Source organism: Hemitrygon akajei, chromosome 24 (genome assembly GCF_048418815.1).
Source record: "Hemitrygon akajei chromosome 24, sHemAka1.3, whole genome shotgun sequence".
Lineage (NCBI taxonomy): Eukaryota > Metazoa > Chordata > Chondrichthyes > Myliobatiformes > Dasyatidae > Hemitrygon > Hemitrygon akajei.
In genome coordinates this window covers 24,416,318-24,441,294 of record NC_133147.1, presented here as the reverse complement: position 1 = coordinate 24,441,294, position 24,977 = coordinate 24,416,318, and the positions used below count along the sequence as shown (strand labels likewise).

At 53.3% G+C, this 24,977-nt stretch overlaps 2 protein-coding genes across 6 annotated transcripts in view; both read right to left on the bottom strand.

The window, feature by feature from the left end:
* Positions 1-740: 740 nt before the first annotated feature.
* LOC140715972 (tubulin alpha-1B chain-like) lies at positions 741-5,456 on the bottom strand. 3 transcript variants are annotated; one of them, XM_073028592.1, is made up of 5 exons: positions 5,406-5,456; positions 4,244-4,466; positions 3,940-4,088; positions 1,680-2,360; positions 741-1,126 (listed from the first exon to the last, which is right to left on the bottom strand). In XM_073028592.1, exons 1-5 carry the CDS (start codon positions 5,406-5,408, stop codon positions 827-829), a joined length of 1,356 nt encoding a protein of 451 aa, XP_072884693.1. In that variant the 5' UTR covers positions 5,409-5,456; the 3' UTR covers positions 741-826. The 3 variants fall into 3 exon arrangements, with proteins under 3 accessions (XP_072884693.1, XP_072884692.1, XP_072884695.1); XM_073028591.1 differs by lacking the exon at positions 5,406-5,456 and adding an exon at positions 5,238-5,331; XM_073028594.1 differs by lacking the exon at positions 5,406-5,456 and adding an exon at positions 5,097-5,139.
* A 6,158-nt stretch (positions 5,457-11,614) lies between these two features.
* Positions 11,615-24,977, bottom strand: part of tfe3a (transcription factor binding to IGHM enhancer 3a) — a 55,645-nt gene continuing 42,282 nt past the window's right edge. For all 3 annotated transcript variants that reach the window (XM_073028588.1, XM_073028589.1, XM_073028590.1), the window contains exons 9-10: positions 13,377-13,524; positions 11,615-12,911 (exon numbers count right to left, since the gene is read on the bottom strand). In XM_073028588.1, coding sequence (XP_072884689.1) covers positions 12,507-12,911; positions 13,377-13,524 — 553 coding nt within the window. In that variant the 3' untranslated portion in view covers positions 11,615-12,506. The remainder of the gene's footprint in view (positions 12,912-13,376; positions 13,525-24,977) is intronic.

The following is a 24,977-nucleotide window of genomic DNA, read 5'->3' as shown; positions in this document are numbered from 1 at the left end:
GAACCTTCTGTATTATTCCCAGAAACACCTGCCATTGTTGTTCCACTGTCATCCCTGCTAGGGTATCCTTCCAGTCAACTTTGGCTAGTTCCCCCCTCATGGCTCCAGAGTCCCCTTTGTTCAACTGTAATACTGACACTGCCGATTTTCCCTTCTCCTTCTTAAATTGTAAATTAAAAGTTATCATATTATGGTCACTACCTCCTAATGGCTCCTTTACCTCGAGTTCCCTTAATAAATCCGATTCGTTATACAACAGGTTCCAACCAAGATTTGTCAAGTACCGTGCGGTGACTGCCTCTCACTCATAAACAGTCTCCATTAAGGAAATAACCCCTTAGGAGAACGTCATACTCAACGAGTGATCATAATATCAGGACTCCACTTCAAATTAGGTCTTGAACCAGAGAGCACAACTTCACTCACCCCAACACTGAAATGTTCCCACAACTTCTGGACTCACTTTCAAGGACTCTTCATCTCATGTTCTCAAATATTTATTGCTTATTTATTCAGTATTATCGTTTTTCTTTGTATATTTGCCCGGTTTGTTGTTATTTTTTGCACACTGGTTGTCCGTCTTGGGTGCGACCGTTCATTGATTCTATTGTGCTTGTATTTACTTTGAATATGAAACAGCATCTCAGCGTTATATATGGTTACATATATATGCTTTGAAATAAATGCGCACAGTTTCAAAGACTTATTTCATAATTTATTTTCAGAATTACAATGCTTATATTGTTAAAACTTATTTTCTAAGTTTTAAATCGTTCCGTAATGATATTAGAAATTTGATTAAATGCTAAATTTTAAATAATATCATCTACTCCTCTTCTTCCTCCTCTGCATTGTCAAGTTCGGCGGAGTCCACCGCCACCTCTTGGTAGTCCTTCTCCAGCGAGGCCATGTCCTCCCGCGCGTCCTGGAACTCCCCCTCCTCCAGCCCCTCGCCCACGTACCAGTGGACGAAGGCCCGCTTGGCGTACATCTTGTCGAACTTGAGGTTCAGCCGGGTCCAGGCCATGGAGATGGCGGTGGTGTTGCTCAGCATGCAGACGGCGCGCTGCACCTTGGCCAGGTCGCCGCCGGGCACCACGGTCGGGGGCTGGTAGTTGATGCCCACCTGTGGGGGGCGGGAGGCGAGAAGAGAAAACGACTCTTTAGTTGCTTGCACCCCTCACCTCTCCCCAAAGGTAAAGATGTAAGAACAGGGGAGACCGCGGCCCGTTTGGGGGGGAAATTGGGGTATTGTGCAATTGTAAGTTTGGGGTTGGGCTGGTACGAAGAGAAGGAACAACCGGGAAATGATCCAATTCCTTATTCCCTCTCCCACATGGACTTAGCGTTTACGAATCGTGCACGTTACCGGGTAGAACGAGGCCATTTAAACAATGGCATTTCTACTGGATGCGAGCATAGCAATCCAACCCGCCCCCTCCCTATGCGCCCCTTTCCGGGCAGGACGGAAGATAGGCCTGTACTCAACGATGCAGGCGGAAATAATCCCAGAGGGATGTCCGCATGGCGAGGCCGACTTGGATCAGGATGTTCTCCTGTGAGGGAGGGGACGTCACTGAATCTGTGTAGATGTACTGTTCAGCTGTGGGGGGAGTTTAATCGTAATCAATCCCCGCCACCGCCGCCCACCTCCCCCACTTCTCAAACGGTCCACTCACCTTGAAGCCGGTCGGACACCAGTCCACGAACTGGATGGAGCGCTTGGTCTTGATGGTGGCGATGGCGGCGTTCACGTCCTTGGGCACCACGTCTCCGCGGTACAGCATGCAGCACGCCATGTACTTGCCCTGGCGGGGGTCGCACTTCACCATCTGGTTGGCCGGCTCAAAGCAAGCGTTGGTGATCTCGGCCACGGACAGCTGCTCGTGGTAAGCCTTCTCGGCCGAGATGAGGGGCGCGTAGGTGGCCAGCGGGAAGTGGATGCGGGGGTAGGGCACCAGGTTGGTCTGGAACTCGGTCAGGTCCACGTTGAGGGCGCCGTCGAAGCGCAGCGACGCCGTGATGGACGACACCAACTGCGCGATGAGCCGGTTGAGGTTGGTGTAGGTGGGGCGCTCGATGTCCAGGTTCCGCCGGCAGATGTCATAGATGGCCTCGTTGTCCACCATGAAGGAGCAGTCCGAGTGCTCGAGGGTGCAGTGGGTGACCAGCACCGAGTTGTAGGGCTCGACCACGGCGGTGGAGATCTGGGGCGCCGGGTAGACGGAAAACTCCAGCTTGGATTTCTTGCCGTAGTCGACGGAGAGTCTCTCCATGAGGAGGGAGGTGAAGCCCGAGCCGGTGCCGCCGCCGAAGCTGTGGAAGACCAGGAACCCCTGCAGCCCCGTGCACTGGTCCGCCTGTGGGGATAGGAGAGCGAGAGTCGGGAGCAAAGTGTCCAGACACTGCGGGCAACTCGCGTGGGCACAAGGGGTTGTTACAGGACGACCGATTAGAACGCTTCGAGTACGGATACAGGCCTTTCAGCTGACAATGTAGCGAAGAACACATTAACTACCCATGTGCTGCTCAAAGTATTTTATTTGGAGATACAGGCCATTCCGTCCCAGCAAAACCCACTTATTTAACACAAACCTGATCACGGGAGAATTCGCAATGACCAATTAACCTACTAACCGGCACGTCTTTGGACTGTGGGGCGAAACCCACGCACTTATGCAACCCCTCTTACGGAGGGGCGGGGCTGGAATTGAATTCCGAACTCCGACCGCCCCCCGAGCCTGTACTGTTCATGCGATTGTACCTGCCTCAACCACTTCCCCGGCAGCTCGCTCCTTATAGGGGGCGCCCTCTTGAGTTGTAGAAGTTGTCCCTCATGCCGCTTCCAAATCTTTCTCCTAGACCTATGCGCCCGAGATTTGGTTTCCTCTTCTCTGTCCAGTAAAAACTGTGTGGTATCCACTTTTCTGTGGGCTCCCCTGGGCCAGATCTTGGGCTGTCTACCTTGTAGCACTCTGGAACGCTGTCTGCTCCTTGTTTCGTTCTTCCTCATGACTAAATTCCCACCGCTGCCTGTGAGGAGTTTGTACGTTCTCCCCATGACTGCGTGTATTTCCCCTGGGTGCTCCGGGTTTCCCCCACAGTCCAAAGGTTGGTAGGTTAACTGGTCATTGTGCATTGTCCCGTGATTCGGCTGGGGTTAAATCGGGGGATACCGAGCGGTGCGGCTCAAAGACCGGAAGGGCCTATTCCACGCTATATCTCAATAAATAAATGTTCCTGTCGGCCATCCTTTCCCCGCATTGATGGGGCGGACCTGTCTGGAGGACGTTGCGGATGCTCCTGGCCATTCATTGCCACAGGCAGCTGTGGAGGCCAAGTCATTCGGTATATGTAAAGCAGAGATTGATAGGCTCCTGATTCGTGAGGGCTTCAAAGATTACGGGGAGAAGGCAGGAGAATGGGATGGAGAGAGATAATAAATCAGCCGCGATGGAGCAGAATCGATGGGCCGAATGGCCGAATTCTACCTCTATGTCTTACGGGCTGCCCTCTACGCCTCCAATGAGGGGGTCAAAAACAGATCTAATAGGGTTTTTTCTTATTATTATTGGAAGTGTAGCTGTCCGCTCACAGTCGATGTTTTTGCTATCGCTCTGAGCATGAAATTTTTTACACAGACTGAAAACTACGGGGCAATTTATATTAACATTATGTAAAAGAAAATACCGGCTGTTGCGGGGCAACAAAGGATATGTGCATGGGAATATTTCAGTTACTGCGCGGCTGCGCACCCCAGAAAGATCAGTGTTTACGCACAGTGGCCGTCCACCCCATCTGCGCCTCTCATCATTTTAAACGTTTCTATTCCAAGGCTCTTCTCGAGGGTCCAGGAACATCCGAGCAGAATTGGGACGAAGGTTCGTCTAGCTGACGACGCCTTCTCAGGGTCCCGACGTTGGGCGCAAGTGTACCTACCACCTTCCGGATGCGATCCAGGACCAGGTCGACGATCTCTTTACCGATGGAGCAGTGGCCCCGCGCGTAGTTATTGGCCGCGTCCTCCTTGCCCGTGATGAGCTGCTCGGGGTGGAAGAGCTGCCGGTAGGTGCCGGTCCGGACCTCATCTGTGTGGGAGGGAAGGGAGCCGAGAACGGGGGAAAGGGAGAGAGAGGGCAGTGGGGATAATGAAGGACAGAAGTAAACAACCATGTTCAAGCGAATCGTTCCGATTGAACGGACCCTCCACGAATGGTCGGTGTCCCACCTCCCCTCTCCTTACCGATCACCGTGGGCTCCAGGTCGACGAAGACGGCCCGCGGGACGTGTTTGCCCGACCCCGTCTCGCTGAAGAAGGTGTTGAAGGAATCGTCGCCCCCTCCGATGGTCTTGTCACTCGGCATCTGTCCATCCGGCTGGATGCCGTGCTCCAGACAGTACAGCTCCCAGCAAGCGTTGCCGATCTGGCACCCGGCCTGGCCGATGTGGACTGAGATGCACTCGCGCTGCGGGCGCGGGAAAGAGACTAGATTAATAACTCCGCCGGGGCTTCACGGCGGCAGGCCGCTCCCAGCTTCTGATAGCCGCCGTTCTCGCCAGCGGCGACCAACTCAAAATATAAAAAAATTCAGAGCGCAGAAAGACAGAACATCTGGATAACCTCCCCCACCTGACTACCTCGGAAAAGCAAACTCAAAGACCCCACACACACACACCCACCCTGGACACTCTCCCCTCTTCTCCACCCCCTCCCCATTGGGCTGAAGGAGCAAGAACCTGAAAGCGGGTACTACCAGGCTCTCACCCACTATTGAAGGATAAGATGGACAGTTGGCCTCACAATCTGCCTCTATATGACCTTGCTCCTTGTCATCTTCCTGTGCTGCACTTTCCCTGCAGCTGTTACACTTTATTTTGCATTCTGTTGTTATTTTATCTTTTTTTTTTAATTTAGCGATACAACGTGGAGCGGGCCCTTTTGCGCCGCCCAGCAGCTCGCCTATTTTAACCCTAAGCCTAATCACAGGACCATTTACGATGGCCATGTAATCGGTGCGTCTTTGGGCTGTAGGGGGAAAGCGGAGCTCCCGGAGGAAACCCGCGCGGTTCACGGGGAGGCCGTGGAAATTCCTTACAGGCAGCGGAGGGAATTGAACTCCGACGCCCCGAGCTGTAGTAGCGTCGCGCTAACGGCTGCGCTACCGTGGCGTGTAACGAAGAAGGTAGGTTTTTCGCTGTATTGCGGTAGAAGTGGCACTAATAAACCCATTTACTACCGGGATCTCGTTCATTCCATATGGGCGCTGGCTCCGCCTCACTTCCCTCCAATAGGTATATATACTACGCGACAAGGAGCGATAGGATCTCCCGACCCGCTGCCTCTACCAGAAAGGAATAGCCCTCTCTAATGATGAGCGGCCGAAGTTCCATCCACGCGGGCTCACCATGTTCTCTCCCGGGACTGTCGCAGCACCTCACGGCCTCGGCTGCCCGCCCGCCCTATTTATGTGGGCAAGGCCGCGCTCTGATTGGCGTCCTGCGACAATTAACCCCTGGTTGCCTGGAGAGTTGAGCATAAACACAAGTCCGGATTGTCCGCTGGGCGCCACAATTGATAACGCCCGACGGCGCTTGACAACCTGATGAGACTTGATCTACCTCATCCAGCCAGCCAGAAACAACCCCACCCTCCCCCAAGACTTATAGTCAACTCACCCACCGCCCACAGTGGGGGGAAGTTACAGAAACTGGCCCTTTTGTCCACACTGCACTAATCACTTGAATAGGAACAGAGTCGATGCATAATTTATTGTAAATAACTTTATTTATTGTATAAGGACTCAGATTTAACGAATGTTTTTTTCTATGTAAATAACTTTATTTTGTAATATCTCTGAATAACGTGTTTTTGGAGAAAAATCGCTCTTGTTCGGTAGCCTTTAAAGCCTTGGAAACTAGCCTCGCCTCCACGGACTCTCCCTACCCTTCTCGCTGCCTCGGCAGAGCAGTCAGCATAATCAAAGACCTCTCCCACCGCGGACACTTTCTCTTCGCCCCCCCCCCCACCCCCAATCAGGCAGGAGATACAACAGCCTGAAAGGGTTGCACCAGGCTGAAGGACAGCTTCTTTCCCGCTGTTATAACAAGTTCAAGTTCATTGTCATTCAACGTTCAGATAAACGCAATATCGTTCCTCTGGGGCTGCGGCGCAAAAAGAACACGGCGCATACATACAGCGTGCAATGCGCACCGCACGTAGATCTGGCACACATGGTCACAAAATAGACAACAGGTGCAGGAGAAGGCCCTTCGGCCTTCACCGCCATCCACTGTGATCATACACAATCAGTACCCCGTTCCTGCCCTCTCCCCATATCCCTTGACCCCGCTATCTATAAGAGCTCTATCTAACTCTCTCTTGAATGCATCCAGAGACTTGGCCTCCACTGCCTTCTGGGGCAGAGCATTCCACATATCCACCACTCTCTGGGTGAAAAAGTTTTTCCGTATCTCTGTTCTAAATGGCCTACCCCTTATTCTTAAACTGTGGCCTCTAGTTCTGGACTCACCCATCAGCGGGAACATGCTTCCTGCCTCCAGTGTGTCCAATCCCTTAATAATCTTATATGTTTCAATCAGATCCCCTCTCATTCTTCTAAATTCCAGTGTATACAAGCCCAGTCGCTCCAATCTTTCAACATACGACAGTTCCGCCATTCCGGGAATTAACCTTGTGAACCTACACTACACTCCCTCAATAGCAAGAATGTCCTTCCTCAAATTTGGAGACCAAAACTGCACACAATACTCCAGGTGGGGTCTCACCAGGGCCCTGTACAGCTGCAGAAGGACCTCTTTACTCCTATACTCAATTCCTCTTGTTATAAAGGCCAGCATGCCATTAGCTTTCTTCACTGCTGTACCTGCATGCTTGCTTTCATTGACTGATGTACAAGAACACCTAGATCTCGTTGTACTAATAATATTAGCGCACGTCCCTGAGTGACATGGCCTGAAGGTTGACAGTTTGGCATAAAGAGCGATGACAGTATACCGTTACTGGCACTATTGAGGAAAGATAGAAAATCGGTTTCTTAAGGTTGCATGGCCGGGGGTGGGGGGGGGGGAGATGGGAGATGTGGCCCACTACCCGTTAAATACTCTCAGTGGCATGTGTCTCAAATAGCCTCTGACAAACAAGTCCGGCTCCTGTCCTTCGCGTATGGCTTAACTACTAAGCCCGCTGGAACCGTTTCTGCTGATAGGAGAAGGCGCAAAAGCGGGTTATTGGGTTACCGACGCCTGTAACACCAGTCGCTTCGGGCAGATGGGGCTCGTCAGACATGATTGGCAGCTCAGCCGTGAGAAGGAAAACTCTTTGAGCTCAAGCCTCCGCTGCCTTGCGGCTACACCCACTCATGGGGAACGCTTCGGGAGCAAACCCCCCGAGGGAAAAATCCGGAGCCGAGTCCCTGGGGACTGACTACCGACTCGTGCGACGCTGCTGGTGCCGAACTGCATCGACCTCTGCCCGTTCCTTTGGACTCATCAGCTGCGTGGAGAGGGTGACCCTGTTACATGGGCAAAACCCTGCTCTCCATATCGGTACCGCCCTGGCTTGTGCTAGGACGCAACAATGACGGTCGGCCCTGATGGACACAGTCCTCTCTCTTTCTGTAATGAAATCAACAAGAGTCTGGCATGTTTGCGGAGGACTGGAAAATTGAGAATGTCACTCCACTCTTTAGGAAGAGGAGGCAGAAGGAAGGGAATTGTAGGCATACCCTGGCCTCAATAGTTGGGAAGATTTTGGAGTCAATTGTTAACGACGTGGTTTGGGGTACTTGGAGGCCGTGGTCAGCACGGGAAAATCTTACTTGACAAATCTGTTGGAATTCTTTGAAGAAATAATAAGCAAGGTAGACGAAGGAAAATGGGTGGATGTGTACTTGGATTTTCAGAAGGCCTTTGTAAAGGTGGTGCACATAAGGCTACTGGAGGAAGACAAAAGCCCGTGGTATTATAGGAAAGAGACTGGCATTGGCCGATTGGCAGGAGGCAGAGTGGGAATAAAGGGAGCCTTTTCTGCTCGGCTGCCGGGGACTAGTGGTGTTCCTCAGCGGTCGGTGTTGGGACCGCTTCTTTTTTTAAAGTTACGTCAGTGATTTGGATGATGGAATTGATGGCTTTGTGGCCAAGTTTGTGAACGACATGAAGATAGATGAGGAGCTGGTAGTGAGGGAGACTGCAGAAAGACTTCGACAGGACAATGGGCAGAGAAGTAGCAGGCGGAATAGTGTCGGGAAGTGTGTGGCCATGTTACTTTGGTAGAAGAAACAGAAGCATGGACTATATTCTAAACGGGGATACAATTCAGAAATCTGAGGTACAGAAGGATTTGGGACTCCTCGTGCAGGAGGGCTTAACTCGCAGGGTGAGTCGGTGGCGAGGAAGGCAAATGCAATGTTAGCGTCCATTTCGAGAGGACTGGAAGCAAGAATGTGATGCTGAGGGCTCACTTGGAGTATTGGGCCGTAAACTACGAGCTGACATCGATGAGGGTTCAGAAGAGATCCGCAAAAATTATTCTGGGAATGAAAGGGTTATCGTATGAGGAGCGTTTGATCCTCTGGGCCTGTACTCGCTGCAATTGAAGAATCAGAGGGGGTCTCATTGAAAATTGAAAGACCTCGATAGAGTGGATTTGGAGAGGATGTGTCCTATAGTGGGTGAGTCTGGGACCAGAGGGCATAGCCTCAGAATAGAAGGACGTTCCTTTAGAACGAGGATAAATTTCTTTAGTCGGATGATGACAAATCTGTGGCCATTGCCAGGGATGGCTGTAGAGGCCAAGTCATCTGGTATATTTAAAGCAGAGGTCGAAGGTAGGAGAATGGGGTTGAGAGGGGTAGTGAATCAACCATGATGGAATGGTGGCGCAAACTCGATGGGCCGAATGGCCTAATTCTGCCCCCTATGCCCCTGAGGTCTGTCTGCTGTGATCCAACGTGAGGATCAAGAACATATCTCTTTTTCATTGGAAGTATTGATGCCCGCTCACAGTACCTATAATGAGGTGGCATATTAATTAAAATGATAACTAAAACCTAATTGCCAACGACATACCTGTAGGTCGAAAAGGGAGGAGGTCCTGAAGAGAGAGTATAGGGAGTTAGGCAGAAAGCTGACAAGCAGGATCGCCAGGGTAGTAATCTCTGGATCGCCGTCTGTGCCAGTGAGGGTGAGAATAGGATGACTTGGCGGATGAATGTGTGGCTGACGAACTGGTGGCGCGGGGGGGGGGGGAGCAGGGATTCAGATTCCTGGATCACTGGGATCTCTTCTGGGGAAGGTATCACCTGTACAAAAAGGATGGGTTGCACCTGAACTTGAGGAGGGGGGAGCAATAGCCTCGTGGACAGGTTTGCTCCAGCAGCTTAACGGACATTCTCGCATGGGAGAGTGAGGGTTTAAACCAATTCGGCACGGGGTGGGAACCCGAGTGAAGAGGCAGTACAGGTAGAGTAGTGAGACTGTGAGGGAGGTGCTGCTGATAAGGGCAAAATTACAGTCTATGGGATGGGTTGAAGTGTGTCTTTAAATGAGGGTCGGTGGGTTCAAGTTTGGAAAAATGAGGATAAAAGGAATGGGAAGGAGGGTGCAGGGAAGGGTACTAATTCTCCAAAATACATAAAAGAGGCAAGTTTTTAGAAACGTATAATAATTTAACTTCAGGTAACACGGGGACATAACTGAAGAGGGTGATAATACAGGACTGGAGGTTTTATAAGATAGACGGTCTCGTGGCACAGTTAGAGATTGGCAGTATGATGTTGTGGATACCAGAGTGGGCGCTGAAAGATTATAGTTGGAGCCTTGGGTACACAGCGTAAGGACAGCCGGGGAGGAAGAGGGGGTGGGGTAGCTCTGTTGGGAAAAATGTACATAGACAGTAAAGTCATCTCCTTAGAAAGAGGTGACATAGAATTGTTAGATGCAGGATCTCGGTGAGGTGATCACGGGAATGAAAGGGTTATAGTATGAGGAGCGTCTGACGGCTCTGAGCTGGCAGTCACTGGAGTTGAGGAGCAATATCTTATTTTCCGTCTGGGTAGCCACCAACCTGATGACATAAATATTGATTTCTTCTTCTGGTAAAAAAAAACTCCTCCCCTTCTTCTATCCCACACTCTGGATTCTGACCTCTTCTCACCTCTCCCTGCGCCCCCCCCCCCCACCTTCTCTAACTTCTAAGCTCCACTCTCCTCTCCTATCAGATTCCTTCCCGTCAGCCCTTTATCTTATCCACCACCTGCCTTCAACCCGCCCCACCCCACCCCACACCACACCTTTTTACTCTGGCCTCTTGTCCCTTCCTTTCCAGTCCTGAAGAAGGATTTTGGACCGACGCATTGACTTTTTATTCATTTCTATAGATGCCTGACCAGCTGACCCCCCACCCCCCAGCATTTGCGTGTTGCTTACAATACTCCAGATGTGGTCTAGCCAGAGTTTTATAAGGCTGCGACATTGCCTCACATCTCTGGAACTCAATTCACCAACTACCGAAGGCCAACACTCCACACGCCTTCCTAACCACCCTGTCAACTTGTGTGGCAACTTTGAGGGATCTATGGACGTGGACCCCAAGATCCCCCACTTCCTCCACACTTCCGTTAACCCGCCACACAGCCCTCTATTTTTCTGTTGTCCATAAACCTACCTAAGAGTTTCTTAAATGTATCTGCCTCTACCACCATCCCTGGCAGGGCGTTCCACGCATCCACACCTATATGTGTGAAGAACTTTACTTTGACATCACTTTCCTTCATTCATCTTAAAATTATAACCATTGGTACAAGCCAATTTGGGTGTCGGGGTGGAGATACGTCTCTACCAAAGGAGGTGTGAAGTGCTCCTCCCCCCCGCTAGCCTGCAGGTCACCCTCGGGCAAGGTGTAGCACCTGCTCAGCCCCTCGATCAGGGTCACATGAAGCCATGGGATCCAGTGGTGGGTGGTCACGTGAGCAGCCGGTGCAGATCACAACTCCTGGTTATGCAGTCACTGACGCCAGGCAATCTCTGAAGAGTATTGATAGTGGCCGGGGGTCACCCATCTTGTAAAGACACTGCCCAGAAGAAGGCAATGGCAAGCCACTTCCGTAGAAAGATTTTGCGAAGAACAAAGATCGTGATTGCCCATGTCATATGCCACAGTACATAATGATGGCCATCGTAAGCCATTTACACCCTGGGGAAAAGCCTCTGGCTGCCCATGCGATCTATGCTTATTATTATGTACACCTCTGTCAACTTGTCTCTCATCTTCCTTCGCTCCTAAGAGCAGAGCCCCAGCTCACACAACCTATCCTCACAGTACAAGCTCTCTAATCCCGGCAGCTTCCTGTTAAATCTCCTCTGCACCCTCTCTAAGGCTTCCATCTCCTTCCTATACTGAGGTGACCAGGACTGAACTCAATACAAGTGTGGTCTAACCGGGCTTTTACAGAGTTGCACATCACTCCTGAAATGTTGCTCCAAGATTTCCGACATCTCCAGAATCTCTGGTAGACACAGATCGGAAGGACACATGGAACAGCCTCACCCCGTTCCCCGAGAAAACCCCTTCCCTCCAATCGTCCGACAGATCTGCTGCTGGAAGTATATAAAATTTATTTTACAGATCTCTTAGCTGAATAATCACATTTACATAATGAATATACCCTGCTGGTTAAAAAATAAAATGGCGAATCTCCGCTCTGGCCACCAGGACAGAGGTCAAATTGATGACTACAGTCCAGCCGTTCGTTAATTGTCCAACACTTGGGGAGAAGCTCACGCCCCACCTCTCCCCAAATTCACAGCCGGCTTCACGGCACTGCTCCCAGGTCCGGTGAGATCCGGGACACTCAACTCTGGGAGGCTTCAGAGACAGTCGGGTCCCGGGACGGAGCAGACTGGGAGGGCGAGGGGGCGTTCAGTGGGGTGTGAGAGGTGACTGAGGGGAAGAGGCTGGACGACAAGGGAGGAAATGAAAGGGAAGGTGTGATGGAATGGGGGGGAAGGTCTGGCGGGGGAGAAGGGTTATGACGAAGTGGGATCCATGAGGGAGATGGGGGGGGGGGCGTGAGGGAAATGGGCAAGGGGGTGGTGAGGGAGGTGGGTGGAGGCTGTGAGGAAGGCTGAGTAGCCTTGAGGGAGATGATCCAGGGGGCTATGAGGATGGGGAAGATGCCAGGAGGATCGTGGGACGGGGGGGGTGGGAGGGGGAGGAAGGGATGGTGGGGATAGTGAGGATAGAGAGTGCTAGAAAGCAGAGTACTGGGAAGCAGGGAGGAACAGAGGCAGGGAAGGAGAGTGCAAGGGGGGTGGTGCAGGAGAGTCGTGGAGGAGGGGAAGGAGCTGGAGGGGCAAGGGAGGGGAGGGAGCCAGCAGGGAGGGAGGAGATTGTGGCTGAAAGGGGGCCCTCATAGTCAGCCTCCTGCACTGCACACCCTCTGTGCCTCACCCTACACCTCTCCCCTGTGTCCACCTTCCCCCTCGGCCTAGAGGCCAGGCTCCTCCTCCATGTTGAAGCTACTCCGGCGGCTGCTACCCCTGGAGACGGCGGGGGAGACGGAGGAGAGCAGGGGGTCGGCTGCCCCCACCGGCGAGAGTGGCCCCTCCATTAGCACATCGCTCAGGCCCGAGTCCAGCTTCAGGGGATAGGGCAGCTCATCGAGGGGCCCCAGGCCCAGCTCTGGTCCCAGGCCCAAGCCCAGCCCCAAGTCTGGCTCCAGGCCCAGCTCGAAGGGCGGGCCTGTCTCAGCCCCCGGCACTGGCGCAGCCAGCGACATACACTCTGCGGCTGACGGTTCCTGCTTGATGACCTGTGCAGCCAGCTGGGCAGTGCTGAGGCCTGAGGGGGAGGTCAGCGACAGGCCGTGTACCCGGGCCTGGATCTCCAGTTCCTGTGGAGGGGAGGGGAGGGGGGAGAGAGGGAGAGAGAGAGAGAGAGAGAGAGAGATGCAGTGCGAGACGGAGAAGGAATGGAGGTAAAGAATGAGGGGAAAATGACAGAGGAGGGCATTGGGGGAAGAGAGAGAGAGGGGGAGGGTGAGAGAGAGATACAGGGGAGGGAAGGAGGGGAGAGGGACAGAGAGAAGGGAGAGATTCGAATGGAAAGAGAGAGGGAGAGAGAAAGGGAGGGAAAGGGGAAAGGGAGGGAGAGGGGAACAGGGAGGGAGGGGTAGAGAGAGAGGGAGGGGTAGAGAGAGAAAGGGAGGGAAAGAGAGAGGGAGGGGTAGAGAAAGAGGGGGTAGAGAGAGAGGGGTAGAGAGAGGAAGGGATAGATGTTAATATCTCCTTTCCAATAGATAGGGCCCTTTCCCCATCACAGAGGTCTGTGGGTAACAGCGACGGCCATCGCCCCTCACCTGTATCCGCAGCAGCAGGACCCGGTTGGCGTGCTCCAGCTTCCTCTGCCGGGTTTCCAGCTCCTTGGAGCGGCTGCTCTCCTTCTGCAGCTTGCGGATGTAGTCCACCGAGGCCTTCAGGATGGTGCCTTTGTTCCAGCGGGCTTCTCTGTGGGGTGGGAATGGGGTAGGGAGACAAGGAGGGGAGACACCCTGAGATTGGAGAGCGTGCGGGGAGCCCGCGCTCGACACAGCGGCCTTGGATCACTGGGTCAAAATGCTGTCCCTCCCTCCCCACCACCTTACTCATCTACAGCACCTTCCAACTTCCTCAGTAAGAAACTCAAGACACTCAGACAGGACAGAGCAGAGAACAGTGAACACCACAACACAGCAATTAACTAACCTCATAACACCAAATCCCTTCTGCCTGCGCTGAGTGCATACCCCGCAGTTCCCTGCACATTCAAATGCCTGTCTTACTTCGAGATACGGCGCAGAGTAGGCCTGTAATGAGCCCTATAGGCCTCTGCGGGGCGCCAGAGAGCACGGACGCCGAGGGCTTTTCAGTAAACCTGAATTAGTTAATGGTTAATGATGAGAATTAGTTAATGATGAGAATCATTAATCGTTTACAGTTCCTCGCGTTTTACCTTGAGCCGAGGGCTTTTCAGTAAACCTGAATTAGTTAATGGTTAATGATGAGAATTAGTTAATGATGAGAATCATTAATCGTTTACAGTTCCTCGCGTTTTACCTTGAGCGACTCGCTCTTGGTAGCATCGCTGTCTGGTGGAGGGGCTACTGCACCGGATCGGACCGAACAGTAAGTTGTAAACTCAGCCAGCTCCCTCCTGGGCAGTGGCCTCCGGACAACTAAGACATCTTCAAGGGGCGATGCCTCAGAAAGGCAGTGTCCATCATTCGGGATGTCCATCACCTAGGACATGCCTTGTTCTCATTGCTAACATCAGGGAGGAGGGCACACATTCAACAACTCATGAACAGCTTCTTCCCCTCTTCCATCAGATCTCTCAATGGGCATTGAACCCAAGAAAACTATATATCCTTCTAACTGTAATATACAGTTTTTATTATGTATTGCCAACAACAAATTTTAGGATATATGCCAGTGATATTAAACCTGATTCTGATTGTGATTCCTGCTGCGTTCTGCTTAGACTCGTTCAGGTTATTTTGAGAGGCTTGGGGATTCCGTGTTACTTGTATTATTTAGCAGACGCCCGATTAGCATTATTTGTGGGTCCTAGGTTTGAGAAGGTTAATGTCTACGCGGGAGTTTGCCTTTCCTGCACACTTGGATCCCCACATCGCCAAAGCACATCATGACATCAGTCCTTTCAGTGGCACTGCCCAGCAACCCCGGTTTAACCCTGACCTAATCACGGGACAATTTACAATGACCAGTTAACTGACCCAGTACGTCTTTGGACTGCCAGAGGAAACCGGAGGACCCGGGGAAAACCCATGCATTGCAAGGGGAGGACGTAGAGAGGCTCCTTACAGAAGATGCTGGAATCGAACTCCACACTCCGGCAGGCCCTGAGTTGTAACAGCATTGCGCTAACCGCCACACTACTGCGTCTAACAGCCTGTGACCACCCCTGTTGTATATACCTCCATCACCACTCCAGGCAGCGCATTCCGGGAACCCGCCACTCTGTGTGAGCAAGAAACGCGCCCCTCAAATCTCCTCTGAACGTCTACACTCCACAGTTCTACCTGAGCCAATCACCTTTGTCACCTACTTGAAAACAATCAAGTTACTAAATAGCCCACAAAAAACCATGCTGACTGCCTCTTATCAAAGAACCTGACAGCATAGTGTTGGACTTTAACCTACTCTAAACTCGATTTAACCCATTCCTCCTACATAACCCTCCATTTTTCTATCATCCATGTGCCTATATAGGAGTCTCCTAAATGACCCTAATGTATCTGCCTACACCACCGCCTCTGGCAGTGTGTTCCACACACCCACCAATTACTGTATAAAAAAACTTACTTCTGACATCCCCTCTACTTCCCTCCAGTCACCTTAAAATGATGCCCCCCTCATATTAGCCATTTCCGCCCTATCCACTCAATCTGTGCCTCATCATCTTGTACGCCTCTCTGAAGATACTTCTCGTCGTTCGCTCCAAGGACAAAAGCCCCAGCTCATCAATTTACCTTCCTAAGACATGGTAGCGGTAGGGCAGCGCTGCGGTTAGCGCGACACTTTACAGTACACATGACCTGGGTTCAATTCCTGCTGCTGCCTATAAGGAGTCTGTACATTCTCCCCGTGACTGTCTGGGAACAGAAAGCTCTTGACCATCTCCACTGACACAGACAGGGGTGCGTACAATCCGCCCTGCTTCCTGAAGCCGGAGACCAGCTCCTTTCTCTTGCTGAGCTGACCCCTCCCTTCCCGTGACCGCGCACAGTCCGAAGACCAACTAGTTGCTAGGTTTGTTGGTCATTGTAAGTTGTCCCGTTGATCGGACTGGGATTAAATCGGGTTATTGCTGGGCCCTGCGGATCGAAGGGCCAGAACGGCCTACTCTGGCAACAAATAAGTTAACATGCTCTCTAATCCAGAAAGCATCCTGAAAATCTCCTCTGCACCCACATCCTTTCTATAATGAGATGACCAGAACTGAACAGAATACTCCCAAGTGTGGTCTAACCAGGGTTTTGGCTCAAACTCAATCCTCGAATAATGAAGGGCAACACACCATACACCTTATTAACCAGCCTACCAACCTGTGCGGGAACTCTGAAGGATCTACGAACGTGGATCCCCAGGATCCCTCTGTTCTTCCACACTGCTAAGAATCCTGCCATTAACCCTGCATCTGCCTTGTATCTTCCACACTAAGAATCCTGCCATTAACCCTGCATCTGCCTTGTACCTTCCACACTAAGAATCCTGCCATTAACCCTGCATCTGCCTTGTACCTTCCACACTAAGAATCCTGCCATTAACCCTGCATCTGCCTTGTACCTTCCACACTAAGAATCCTGCCATTAACCCTGCATCTGCCTTGTACCTTCCACACTAAGAATCCTGCCATTAACCCTGCATCTGCCTTGTACCTTCCACACTAAGAATCCTGCCATTAACCCTGCATCTGCCTTGTACCTTCCACACTAAGAATCCTGCCATTAACCCTGCATCTGCCTTGTATCTTCCACACTAAGAATCCTGCCATTAACCCTGCATCTGCCTTGTACCTTCCACACTAAGAATCCTGCCATTAACCCTGCATCTGCCTTGTACCTTCCACACTAAGAATCCTGCCATTAACCCTGCATCTGCCTTGTACCTTCCACACTAAGAATCCTGCCATTAACCCTGCATCTGCCTTGTACCTTCCACACTAAGAATCCTGCCATTAACCCAGTATCTTCCAAAGTGAATCGCCTCATGCTTTTCTGGATTGAACTCCATCTGCCACGTCTCAGCCCAGCTCCCCAGACATGTCCTGTTGTAACCTAAAACAACTCCCAACACTACCCACAACTCCACCAAGTTTTGTGTCCTCAGGCCACGGTTTTCCAATCGCTTGGGCAGCCTGTAAGCTCACAAATTTCACGTCACATGCCGGTGATGATAAATCTGATTCTGTCCCTCAGAATCCTCTCCGATAGCTCCCCCTAGTGGTGTGCATGTTCAAGACACAGGTACACTTACGATGTTGAACAGCCATTTCAACCCATCAGGTACAGGGTTAGAGACCATAAAAACAATAACACATAGGAGCCCAATGAGTCCATTTGGCCCATCGAGTCTGCTTTGCTGATTAATTTCCCTCTCAGCCCCAATTGCCTGCCTTCATGCCCTGACTAATCAAAGATCAACTTCTGCCTTAAATGTACTCAATCACTTCGCTCCACAGCCACCTGTGACAACGAATTCCGTAGGTTCACCACCCTCTGGTTAAAGAAATTGCTCCTCATCTCCGTTCCAAAGGACATCCCTCTATTCTGAGGCTATGTCCTCTGATCTTGGACGCGCCCCCACCAGAGAAAGCATCATCTCCATATCCACTCTATCCAAGCCTTTCAACATTCGATAGATTTCAATGAAGTACCCCCCGATTCTTCTGAATTAAACCTTTCAATCCCAGAATAATTTCCGTGAACCTCCTTTCAACCCTCTCCAATGTCAGCACATCCTTTCTTAGATAAGCAGCCCCAAAACTGCCCACCAGTGCTTTCTAGAGCCTCAATATCACAGCCTGGCTTTGATACTCTAGTGAGAGACTGGAGGACAAAACACAGACAAATGGAACTAGTGTTAGCTGGACATCTTGGCTGGCATGGGTGAGATGGGCCGAAGGGACTGTTCCTGTGCTAGGTGACAAAGTCAAGCAGAAAGGGTGAGAGTGCAACTACTGCAAAGGTGCGTACTTTACACACTGCTGAGATGCAGCGAACCGAGGGTCCCCATTCTCTGTCGGATCCCTATCTGGCTCTACTATAGTTCCTGCCTGGGAGTGTGTGATGGGACGGTGTTGGGGGAGCTTCACTCTGTGTCTGACCCCGGGAGTGTGTGACAGGATGGTGAGGGGGGAGTTTCACTCTGTGTCTGACCCCAGGAGTGTATGATGGGACGGTGTGGAGGGAGCTTCACTCTGTGTCTGACCCCGGGAGTGTGTGATGGGACGGTGTGGAGGGAGCTTCACTCTGTGTCTGACCCCGGGAGTGTGTGATGGGACGGTGTGGAGGGAGATTCACTCTGTGTCTGACCCCGGGAGTGTGTGATGGGACGGTGTGGGGGGAGCTTCACTCTGTGTCTGACCCAAGGGAGTGTGTGATGGGACGGTGTGGAGGGAGCTTCACTCTTGTGTCTGACCCCGGGAGTGTGTGATGGGACAGTGTGGAGGGAGCTTCACTTTATGTCTGACCCCGGCAGTGTGTGATGGGACTGTGTGGAGGGAGCTTCACCCTGTGTCTGACCCCTGGAGTGTGTGATGGGACGGTGTAGAGGGAGCTTCACGTTATGTCTGACCCCGGGAGTGTGTGATGGGACGGTGTGAAGGGAGCTTCACCCTGTGTCTGACCCCGGGAGGGTGTGATGGGACGGTGTGGAGGGAGCTTCACTCTGTGTCTGACTCCGGAAGTGTGTGATGGGACGGTGTGGAGGGAGCTTCACTCTGTGTCTGACCCCAGGAGTGTGTGATGGGACGGTGTGGAGGGAGCTTCACTCTGTGTCTGACCCCGGGAGGGTGTGATGGGACGGTGTGGAGGGAGTTTCACTCTGTGTCTGACCCCGGGAGTGTGTGATGAGTCAGCGTGGAGGGAGCTTCACTTTATGTTTGACTCCGGGTGTGTGTGATGGGATGGTGTAGAGGGAGCTTCACATTATGTCTGACCCCGGGAGTGTGTGATGGGACGGTGTGGAGGGAGCTTCACTCTGTGTCTGACTCCGGAAGTGTGTGATGGGACGGTGTGGAGGGAGCTTCACTCTGTGTCTGACCCCAGGAGTGTGTGATGGGACGGTGTGGAGGGAGCTTCACTCTGTGTCTGACCCCGGGAGTGTGTGATGGGACGGTGTGGAGGGAGCTTCACTCTGTGTCTGACCCCAGGAGTGTGTGATGGGACGGTGTGGAGGGAGCTTCACCCTGTGTCTGACCCCTGGAGTGTGTGATGGGACGGTGTAGAGGGAGCTTCACATTATGTCTGACCCCGGGAGTGTGTGATGGGACGGTGTGGAGGGAGCTTCACTCTGTGTCTGACTCCGGAAGTGTGTGATGGGACGGTGTGGAGGGAGCTTCACTCTGTGTCTGACCCCGGGAGTGTGTGATGGGACGGTGTGGAGGGAGCTTCACTCTGTGTCTGACCCCAGGAGGGTGTGATGGGACGGTGTGGAGGGAGCTTCACTCTGTGTCTGACCCCGGGAGTGTGTGATGAGTCAGCGTGGAGGGAGCTTCACTTTATGTTTGACTCCGGGTGTGTGTGATGGGATGGTGTGGAGGGAGCTTCACTTTATGTTTGACTCCGGGTGTGTGTGATGGGACGGTGTGGAGGGAGCTTCACTCTGTGTCTGACCCCGGGAGTGTGTGATGGGATGGTATGGAGGGAGATTCACTCTGTGTCTGACCCCGGGAGTGTGTGATGGGACGGTGTAGAGGGAGCTTCACATTATGTCTGACCCCGGGAGTGTGTGATGGGACGGTGTGGAGGGAGCTTCACTCTGTGTCTGACTCCGGAAGTGTGTGATGGGACGGTGTGGAGGGAGCTTCACTCTGTGTCTGACCCCAGGAGTGTGTGATGGGACGGTGTGGAGGGAGCTTCACTCTGTGTCTGACCCCGGGAGTGTGTGATGGGACGGTGTGGAGGGAGTTTCACTCTGTGTCTGACCCCGGGAGTGTGTGATGGGATGGTGTGGAGGGAGATTCACTCTGTGTCTGACCCCAGGAGTGTGTGATGGGACGGTGTGGAGGGAGTTTCACTCTGTGTCTGACCCCGGGAGTGTGTGATGGGACGGTGTGGAGGGAGTTTCACTCTGTGTCTGACCCCGGGAGTGTGTGATGGGACGGTGTGGAGGGAGCTTCACTTTATGTTTGACTCCGGGTGTGTGTGATGGGACGGTGTGGAGGGAGCTTCACTCTGTGTCTGACCCCGGGAGTGTGTGATGGGACGGTGTGGAGGGAGCTTCACTCTGTGTCTGACCCCGGGAGTGTGTGATGAGTCAGTGTGGAGGGAGCTTCACTTTATGTTTGACTCCGGGTGTGTGTGATGGGATGGTGTGGAGGGAGCTTCACGTTATGTTTGACTCCGGGTGTGTGTGATGGGACGGTGTGGAGGGAGCTTCACGTTATGTTTGACCCCGGGAGTGTGTGATGGGACGGTGTGGAGGGAGATTCACTCTGTGTCTGACCCCGGGAGTGTGTGATGGGATGGTGTGGAGGGAGATTCACTCTGTGTCTGACCCCGGGAGTGTGTGATGGGATGGTGTGGAGGGAGTTTCACTCTGTGTCTGACCCCGGGAGTGTGTGATGGGACGGTGTGGAGTGAGTTTCACTCTGTGTCTGACCCCGGGAGTGTGTGATGGGACGGTGTGGAGGGAGCTTCACTCTGTGTCTGACCCCAGGAGGGTGTGATGGGACGGTGTGGAGGGAGTTTCACTCTGTGTCTGACCCCGGGAGTGTGTGATGGGATGGTGTGGAGGGAGATTCACTCTGTGTCTGACCCCAGGAGTGTGTGATGGGACGGTGTGGAGGGAGTTTCACTCTGTGTCTGACCCCGGGAGTGTGTGATGGGACGGTGTGGAGGGAGTTTCACTCTGTGTCTGACCCCGGGAGTGTGTGATGGGACGGTGTGGAGGGAGCTTCACTTTATGTTTGACTCCGGGTGTGTGTGATGGGACGGTGTGGAGGGAGCTTCACTCTGTGTCTGACCCCGGGAGTGTGTGATGGGACGGTGTGGAGGGAGCTTCACTCTGTGTCTGACCCCGGGAGTGTGTGATGAGTCAGTGTGGAGGGAGCTTCACTTTATGTTTGACTCCGGGTGTGTGTGATGGGATGGTGTGGAGGGAGCTTCACGTTATGTTTGACTCCGGGTGTGTGTGATGGGACGGTGTGGAGGGAGCTTCACGTTATGTTTGACCCCGGGAGTGTGTGATGGGACGGTGTGGAGGGAGATTCACTCTGTGTCTGACCCCGGGAGTGTGTGATGGGATGGTGTGGAGGGAGATTCACTCTGTGTCTGACCCCGGGAGTGTGTGATGGGACGGTGTGGAGGGAGCTTCACTTTATGTTTGACTCCGGGTGTGTGTGATGGGACGGTGTGGAGGGAGCTTCACTCTGTGTCTGACCCCGGGAGTGTGTGATGGGACGGTGTGGAGGGAGCTTCACTCTGTGTCTGACCCCGGGAGTGTGTGATGAGTCAGTGTGGAGGGAGCTTCACTTTATGTTTGACTCCGGGTGTGTGTGATGGGATGGTGTGGAGGGAGCTTCACGTTATGTTTGACTCCGGGTGTGTGTGATGGGACGGTGTGGAGGGAGCTTCACGTTATGTTTGACCCCGGGAGTGTGTGATGGGACGGTGTGGAGGGAGATTCATTCTGTGTCTGACCCCGGGAGTGTGTGATGGGATGGTGTGGAGGGAGATTCACTCTGTGTCTGACCCCGGGAGTGTGTGATGGGATGGTGTGGAGGGAGTTTCACTCTGTGTCTGACCCCGGGAGTGTGTGATGGGACGGTGTGGAGTGAGTTTCACTCTGTGTCTGACCCCGGGAGTGTGTGATGGGACGGTGTGGAGGGAGCTTCACTTTATGTTTGACTCCGGGTGTGTGTGATGGGACGGTGTGGAGGGAGCTTCACTCTGTGTCTGACCCCGGGAGTGTGTGATGGGACGGTGTGGAGGGAGCTTCACTCTGTGTCTGACCCCGGGAGTGTGTGATGAGTCAGTGTGGAGGGAGCTTCACTTTATGTTTGACTCCGGGTGTGTGTGATGGGATGGTGTGGAGGGAGATTCACGTTATGTCTGACTCCGGGTGTGTGTGATGGGACGGTGTGGAGGGAGCTTCACTTTATGTTTGACTCCGGGTGTGTGTGATGGGACGGTGTGGAGGGAGCTTCACTTTATGTTTGACTCCGGGTGTGTGTGATGGGACGGTGTGGAGGGAGCTTCACGTTATGTTTGACTCCGGGTGTGTGTGATGGGACGGTGTGGAGGGAGCTTCACTTTATGTTTGACTCCGGGTGTGTGTGATGGGACGGTGTGGAGGGAGCTTCACTTTATGTTTGACTCCGGGTGTGTGTGATGGGATGGTGTGGAGGGAGCTTCACTCTGTGTCTGACCCCGGGAGTGTGTGATGGGACGGTGTGGGGGGAGCTTCACTCTGTGTCTGACCCAAGGGAGTGTGTGATGGGACGGTGTGGAGGGAGCTTCACTCTTGTGTCTGACCCCGGGAGTGTGTGATGGGACAGTGTGGAGGGAGCTTCACTTTATGTCTGACCCCGGCAGTGTGTGATGGGACTGTGTGGAGGGAGCTTCACCCTGTGTCTGACCCCTGGAGTGTGTGATGGGACGGTGTAGAGGGAGCTTCACGTTATGTCTGACCCCGGGAGTGTGTGATGGGACGGTGTGAAGGGAGCTTCACCCTGTGTCTGACCCCGGGAGGGTGTGATGGGACGGTGTGGAGGGAGCTTCACTCTGTGTCTGACTCCGGAAGTGTGTGATGGGACGGTGTGGAGGGAGCTTCACTCTGTGTCTGACCCCAGGAGTGTGTGATGGGACGGTGTGGAGGGAGCTTCACTCTGTGTCTGACCCCGGGAGGGTGTGATGGGACGGTGTGGAGGGAGTTTCACTCTGTGTCTGACCCCGGGAGTGTGTGATGAGTCAGCGTGGAGGGAGCTTCACTTTATGTTTGACTCCGGGTGTGTGTGATGGGATGGTGTAGAGGGAGCTTCACATTATGTCTGACCCCGGGAGTGTGTGATGGGACGGTGTGGAGGGAGCTTCACTCTGTGTCTGACTCCGGAAGTGTGTGATGGGACGGTGTGGAGGGAGCTTCACTCTGTGTCTGACCCCAGGAGTGTGTGATGGGACGGTGTGGAGGGAGCTTCACTCTGTGTCTGACCCCGGGAGTGTGTGATGGGACGGTGTGGAGGGAGCTTCACTCTGTGTCTGACCCCAGGAGTGTGTGATGGGACGGTGTGGAGGGAGCTTCACCCTGTGTCTGACCCCTGGAGTGTGTGATGGGACGGTGTAGAGGGAGCTTCACATTATGTCTGACCCCGGGAGTGTGTGATGGGACGGTGTGGAGGGAGCTTCACTCTGTGTCTGACTCCGGAAGTGTGTGATGGGACGGTGTGGAGGGAGCTTCACTCTGTGTCTGACCCCGGGAGTGTGTGATGGGACGGTGTGGAGGGAGCTTCACTCTGTGTCTGACCCCAGGAGGGTGTGATGGGACGGTGTGGAGGGAGCTTCACTCTGTGTCTGACCCCGGGAGTGTGTGATGAGTCAGCGTGGAGGGAGCTTCACTTTATGTTTGACTCCGGGTGTGTGTGATGGGATGGTGTGGAGGGAGCTTCACTTTATGTTTGACTCCGGGTGTGTGTGATGGGACGGTGTGGAGGGAGCTTCACTCTGTGTCTGACCCCGGGAGTGTGTGATGGGATGGTATGGAGGGAGATTCACTCTGTGTCTGACCCCGGGAGTGTGTGATGGGACGGTGTAGAGGGAGCTTCACATTATGTCTGACCCCGGGAGTGTGTGATGGGACGGTGTGGAGGGAGCTTCACTCTGTGTCTGACTCCGGAAGTGTGTGATGGGACGGTGTGGAGGGAGCTTCACTCTGTGTCTGACCCCAGGAGTGTGTGATGGGACGGTGTGGAGGGAGCTTCACTCTGTGTCTGACCCCGGGAGTGTGTGATGGGACGGTGTGGAGGGAGTTTCACTCTGTGTCTGACCCCGGGAGTGTGTGATGGGATGGTGTGGAGGGAGATTCACTCTGTGTCTGACCCCAGGAGTGTGTGATGGGACGGTGTGGAGGGAGTTTCACTCTGTGTCTGACCCCGGGAGTGTGTGATGGGACGGTGTGGAGGGAGTTTCACTCTGTGTCTGACCCCGGGAGTGTGTGATGGGACGGTGTGGAGGGAGCTTCACTTTATGTTTGACTCCGGGTGTGTGTGATGGGACGGTGTGGAGGGAGCTTCACTCTGTGTCTGACCCCGGGAGTGTGTGATGGGACGGTGTGGAGGGAGCTTCACTCTGTGTCTGACCCCGGGAGTGTGTGATGAGTCAGTGTGGAGGGAGCTTCACTTTATGTTTGACTCCGGGTGTGTGTGATGGGATGGTGTGGAGGGAGCTTCACGTTATGTTTGACTCCGGGTGTGTGTGATGGGACGGTGTGGAGGGAGCTTCACGTTATGTTTGACCCCGGGAGTGTGTGATGGGACGGTGTGGAGGGAGATTCACTCTGTGTCTGACCCCGGGAGTGTGTGATGGGATGGTGTGGAGGGAGATTCACTCTGTGTCTGACCCCGGGAGTGTGTGATGGGATGGTGTGGAGGGAGTTTCACTCTGTGTCTGACCCCGGGAGTGTGTGATGGGACGGTGTGGAGTGAGTTTCACTCTGTGTCTGACCCCGGGAGTGTGTGATGGGACGGTGTGGAGGGAGCTTCACTCTGTGTCTGACCCCAGGAGGGTGTGATGGGACGGTGTGGAGGGAGTTTCACTCTGTGTCTGACCCCGGGAGTGTGTGATGGGATGGTGTGGAGGGAGATTCACTCTGTGTCTGACCCCAGGAGTGTGTGATGGGACGGTGTGGAGGGAGTTTCACTCTGTGTCTGACCCCGGGAGTGTGTGATGGGACGGTGTGGAGGGAGTTTCACTCTGTGTCTGACCCCGGGAGTGTGTGATGGGACGGTGTGGAGGGAGCTTCACTTTATGTTTGACTCCGGGTGTGTGTGATGGGACGGTGTGGAGGGAGCTTCACTCTGTGTCTGACCCCGGGAGTGTGTGATGGGACGGTGTGGAGGGAGCTTCACTCTGTGTCTGACCCCGGGAGTGTGTGATGAGTCAGTGTGGAGGGAGCTTCACTTTATGTTTGACTCCGGGTGTGTGTGATGGGATGGTGTGGAGGGAGCTTCACGTTATGTT